The sequence below is a fragment of the Limulus polyphemus genome, unplaced genomic scaffold, assembly GCF_000517525.1.
Source record: "Limulus polyphemus unplaced genomic scaffold, Limulus_polyphemus-2.1.2 Scaffold290, whole genome shotgun sequence".
NCBI lineage: Eukaryota > Metazoa > Arthropoda > Merostomata > Xiphosura > Limulidae > Limulus > Limulus polyphemus.
This window is the reverse complement of record NW_013665900.1, coordinates 293,895-299,573: the sequence shown is the minus strand read 5'-3', so window position 1 is coordinate 299,573 and position 5,679 is coordinate 293,895. Positions and strand designations below refer to the sequence as shown.

Sequence of the window (5,679 nt, the reverse complement as noted above, 5' to 3'; positions counted from 1 at the left end):
AAATATCTGAAGTTCACATTAAGAAAATAATCACAGATCAGTCCTAAGAACAATAAATGTCATTATAACTACTGTGGATGTGCACCTTGTTCACATGGATGTAATGTTAGTTGAAATTGTTATAAGTTTAGAAAGAAATGTGCATGAGAAAGATAAATGTAAATCAGCTTCTGAAAGTAAGTGTTCAGATTAATTTTCATAAGTAAATGATGTATTTGTTTGTAGACTGCATATTCATATTAATATTAGTTGACATTGTCTTGCACTAGTTTTTTTGCATTGTGTTCTCTATGACTACTATATAATATAAAGATTTATGGCTTCATAAAAATACTGCTTTTGCAGCACTTGACTAGTGGTGCAATGCACCAGAACAGGATTCTGGCATTTATTTTGGTACCTGGAAAGGTGTTCTCACACTTTTTGGACAATTAATGAAAATTTTTATAGAGCAAACTATGAATTTGACTACACACATTAAAAGATATATCAAAAATCATCACCATCCTGTTATCGAATAGCCCAAGCAAAAAATGAAATTAAAAATTAGGTATTTTTTGTTGATTTATTGTGTGTGTGCAACATTTTCCATAGATGTGATTAACTTACATTTCTCTTTAAGCTTGGGCCCGGCATGGCCAGGTGGAAAAGGCGCTCGACTCGCAATCTGAGAGTCGCAGGTTCGCATCCCCGTCCCACCAAACATGCTCGCCCTTTCAGCCATGGGGGCATTATAATGTGACGGTCAATCCCACTATTCGTTGGTAAAAGAGTAGCCCAAGAGTTGGCGGTGGGTGGTGATGGCTAGCTGCCTTCCCTCTAGTCTTACACTGCTAAATTAGGGACGGCTAGCGCAGATAGCCCTCATGTAGCTTTGCGCGAAATTCAAAAAACAAAAAACAAACAAACTTTAAGCTTGATAAACACCAGATGTGAAAAGGATAAATAAATAAATAAACAATTATATTTTTTTAAATAAGCTAGAACAGATCATTGGTGAAGCAAATGGTTAATCCACATATCGTTTTTTGGCTCTGTTACTTTTGAAATGCATTGTGTTATTATTTACATCCTTGTAGCATGCACCTACAGCACAGTATGATCAGCTGATTAGTTTTGTAATAATAACAGTACATAAATTATTAAAAAATGTCTTTCAAACAGAAACCATAGTTTTTAAATGTCACTGGATTTTAAACATTGTTTTAGTTTTTTTATTTTGTTAACTTAATTTTGATACTACTTTATAATAGGTCATTTTATTTTTTATTTTCATTAATTAAAATGTTACAGCTGTGTTATTTTTAGTTAATTTTTAAGTTTTGTTGAAATGATGTAGCATGTTCTAGCACTTCTTTTTTGGTCAAGCACTGTTTCTTTGTTTTCTCTATAAAAAAAAAGGGGGGGGGAAGCAAAATTGATTACCAAGGATGTTGACCAGGTAAGCTTGTATGCAAAATGAAAGAGGTATTAATCAAATTCATTATTGCATGGAATAATAAACATGGATAACAATTTTTCACTTAAAGAAAGCACAAGGTCTGCTTGGTGATAAATAAGTTTGTTTGTTTTATTTTTATATTTTTCAGTTGTATAAATAAATAAATATATATATGTATATGTTAAATGGCAAATAGAAACTGTATAATTTATTACAAGAGTGTATTTACATTTTACAGTGATAATTTTAAATTTTAAGTATATATACATATTTAGTTTCATTTGTGTTATTAGAATGTATATTTATTTGTGGAATTATTATGAAAAATAATTGATTGTAAAATACTGTATTAGTTTAATAAGACTGTATCAGTAGCTCTATTGTGTTTAGTCCAGTTATATATGTAAATCTACCAATCCCACATGCAAGTCCTTACAAATTAATTAAACTTGGCAGTGGAATAGAGCGATCACTTAAAACATACACTGAAAAAGCTTGTTGGCTATTTTTTACTTTATGTGCTAGTGAGTTAAGTTTTCACAATCAACATATGAATTGAATTTTTAAACCAACTGTAATTATTTACTCCTTTAATTAAGCACAAAACCTCGAGTGGGCTTAATACAGCATTAATAAAAGACAGACCATAGATTGATATACATGTTATAGGATAAATCTTTAGTTAGTAACTTTATCTTTATGCTAATACTCAACTGTGTTCAAAAATCTTTATGCTAATACTCAACTGTGTTCAAAATTAAGTTGAAGCCTATATTTTGCATTCATGATGCCAGAAAAACACGTAGGTTCAAGAAATCTTGACATAAGATGTTCAAAAATGCTAGGGTTATAGGGTTTTTATCATCTTGTATCAAGCATATATTTTGCATAATGTTGTTTGTACACCATGTGTTTCTAGTGTACCAAATGAAAGTAGAAGGTTTAAATTCTCTAGAGCTTCAAGATGTAGGTTATCTAGTTTATATTGTATAAGCATGGAAGTCAGTTCTCTTAACTTCTTGATTTTTCTGTTTATTTATGTGTAATTATGTAATTTCAAGTTATTTTTACTGTCCCGCATATGTTTTATTTACTATGACTTAAATATGAAATTTAAAATAAAAGCTCAGATTTTATTGTTAATCTGTTAATGTTTCTTAATAATAAATTATTTTCCTAGATTTTTTTTGTGGTATTTAAAAAATTTTTGCTCACTGCAGAAACTCGATTGAACCTTCAAAATTGTAGCTCCATATCAAAGGAAATATGTTGATTACAAAACTAGAGAATAATCTACTTTGAAGATATGTTTTTAGTTTGGGAAAAAAACAACTTTTAGCAGGAGAATTTCATGCAAAAGCATTAAGTGATTGCTTTTTAAATTGAAATACATTATTACTTTGTATAATGATGGCTTGAATGTTATTGTTAGAAGTTTGTGAGGGTTAAAAATGTGCTCAATTTCAAATTACTTTTTTATGAAAGGAAGATATGTTTGTGTTTAGAAAATAACTTTTTTGTTTATGAATTTAATTCTATGTAGGTTAGCAGGATAGAATACATCCACAACAAGAACTTCATCCACAGAGATGTAAAACCTGATAATTTTCTCATGGGCTTAGGAAAAAAAGGGAATCTTGTATATATCATCGATTTTGGGTTAGCCAAAAAATACAGGGATGCTCGAACCAATCAGCATATTCCTTATAGAGAAAATAAGAACCTCACAGGAACTGCCAGATATGCCAGTATCAACACTCACATGGGGATTGGTAAGTTTCAGTATGAAATGACAAGGAATGATACAGAAAAGCTTATAAAGCATGAATTGATTTATGGTAAAAAGTGTCATGAAAGGTTACAACAAAACTTCTAATAACTTTTTAATGTTTAATTTTTAACTGATGAAGAAAGTTTTTTTATTCTTGCAAAAGTGCATTAATAACATTTAATACTTGGTTTCTGGAAGGGAGCAGAGCAGACTTACTCTTTAATTTTAATACTTTTTATGGTATTGTGTTTTTTAAATATTTTGTTTTCATTATGAGACATATCATTACTGACAGTGACTGGACATGATTGGTGGTGTTCATGACAGTTGCTCATCAAATGGAAATGTCTAATTTTACTGGACCCACAATGTGCTCTTGTCAGAATAATATATTGTTTATTATTCAATTAAAAAAACAGTGAGTAAGTCTCGTTTAAGCAGTTACGATTTTTTTTTCATTTTTAAGAACAAAGTCGAAGAGATGACTTGGAGTCCCTTGGTTACGTGTTGATGTATTTTAATCGTGGTAGTCTTCCTTGGCAAGGGCTCAGAGCAGCCACAAAGAGGCAGAAATATGAAAGAATTAGTGAGAAGAAAATGTCCACACCAGTTGATGAACTTTGTCGAGGCTTTCCATGTAAGTTTAAAATGTTAAAACAGCAGGCAAGAATTAAGAAATATATAGCTTTAAATATCGTTTTCTTTTCTCAAGTATTAAAATGATTTAAACTGTATGATCAGTTTCTTTACCGGTGTTTTTCTAAACTACCAGTATACTTTGTATAATGGTTATAAACTATTCCAGGACTAGTAAATAACCCATGTAAATTCAAAGGAAATGGCAACTGTGATAAACATTTTGCATATCTTGTTTTAAATGATCAATTATATGTCTTGTCAATTTCAAGAAAATCTTTGCCGCCAATCCTGAGAGATTCCATGAACCCCCTTAAATGTCCATTAGGATGTTCTCAGTGTGAAAATATATAGAATCTAATTGAAAGATACTTACTTTGGATGATCCCTTACATGTCCACCACAGTAATTTAAGTGTACTTAAGTGGTGCCAATTCCCATGATTCATCATCTAGGTTCCTCAGAATGAAATTTTCAAAAATGTGGACACTTGTTTTGAAAGATTTCTATGTGAGGGCAAAAAATCTGAATGTAAATTACGGTCCTTCATTTGGATAAATACAAGAAGAGCTATAAATTGTTTTCCCTAAACAACCAAGAAGAGAAAATTGCTCTCCTCAGAACAAAAACTTTTTTTTATAGTACTCAATGATGACATCTTTGATTCTTAATTTTGATTACCAAAATCAAGTCAGACAAAAAATGTAATTTTCTGCCCCAGTTCTGCCAAAAGTTATCTTATTGCACAAAAACAACTGAACCAGAAAATTGTGTGTATGTATGTATGATATTGGTTAGCCTTGTGATGATGTTTAACTCTTATCATGACACCTGCATATCAAATTTCAAAATTTAAGTAAAAATAATAGTTTTAACTTTAATTTTTACACTTTTTTAACTAAAAAATTTTATAATCTATATTTTGTCATTTTATAACACCTATTTAGTGTAATTCCCAAAGAAAATGTAAAAAATATTCAAATGTTCATTTCTGCATTATGTTGATCAGAAAGTTCCATTTTATATATCCAGTAAATTTTTTAGAATTTTTTTACCCATTCCAACTTATAGGTTTTTATTTGCTAAGACACTATCATCCTTTGAGGATACAGTTAACTAAATCTTGTTTCTCTGATTTCCCTTCTTTGTCTGAAAATGTATCATTACAGGCTTCTGTTCACATCATAAAAGGGTCAAATCACCCACTAATGAAGAACAGCTGTTAAAATAACTACAGACAAAGTTTAAGTACCATTGGATATTATAAACTATTTACAACAATATAAGTGGTGTGAGAAGTAATTTATGGTTTCATGAGAAAGTAATTACATGCAGTTCCTGAAGAGAAGAACAAAATACTTTAATGGGAAGTTTAGAAGACTTAGGAACAGATTTTGTATTTGGAAATTTTTTGTAGTTTCTTTTGACATTCTTTTTGTTCCTGAAAATACTTTGTGTTAGATTATATTTGTTTGAAAGTTATGGTGATTTCTTCTGTGGCAAGACACCAGGTAAACCTAGGTAGGTTTAGAAAGTGGCAACAGTGGTGGCTACTGCTATCAGTAAAATAAAGTTTCAAGATAAATATGTTATTGAAAATCAATCAAATTGAAATTTACTGGATATATGAAATGGAATTTTGTGATGAACATAAAAAAAAAAGTTAAATTCTATGATGAAAAGGAAGTATTTAAATTTTATTTTCAAAAAGTGACTAACAACAAAATTATAGAAATTTCAGTGCATAAATGATAAAAACAAATAAAATTCCATCAAGATTACGACACTTATGATATACAACATTGTTTATTGACAAAAAAGGGGACATGGA

The 5,679-nt window shown here is 29.9% G+C and overlaps 1 protein-coding gene across 1 annotated transcript in view; it reads left to right on the top strand.

Moving 5' to 3' along the window:
• LOC106457082 (casein kinase I-like) overlaps positions 1-5,679 on the top strand; it is a gene marked incomplete in the record, with an annotated part of 36,159 nt that overhangs the window by 12,943 nt on the left and 17,537 nt on the right. Inside the window, 2 exon segments of the mRNA XM_022382900.1 lie at positions 2,985-3,213; positions 3,679-3,849. Coding sequence (XP_022238608.1) covers positions 2,985-3,213; positions 3,679-3,849 — 400 coding nt within the window.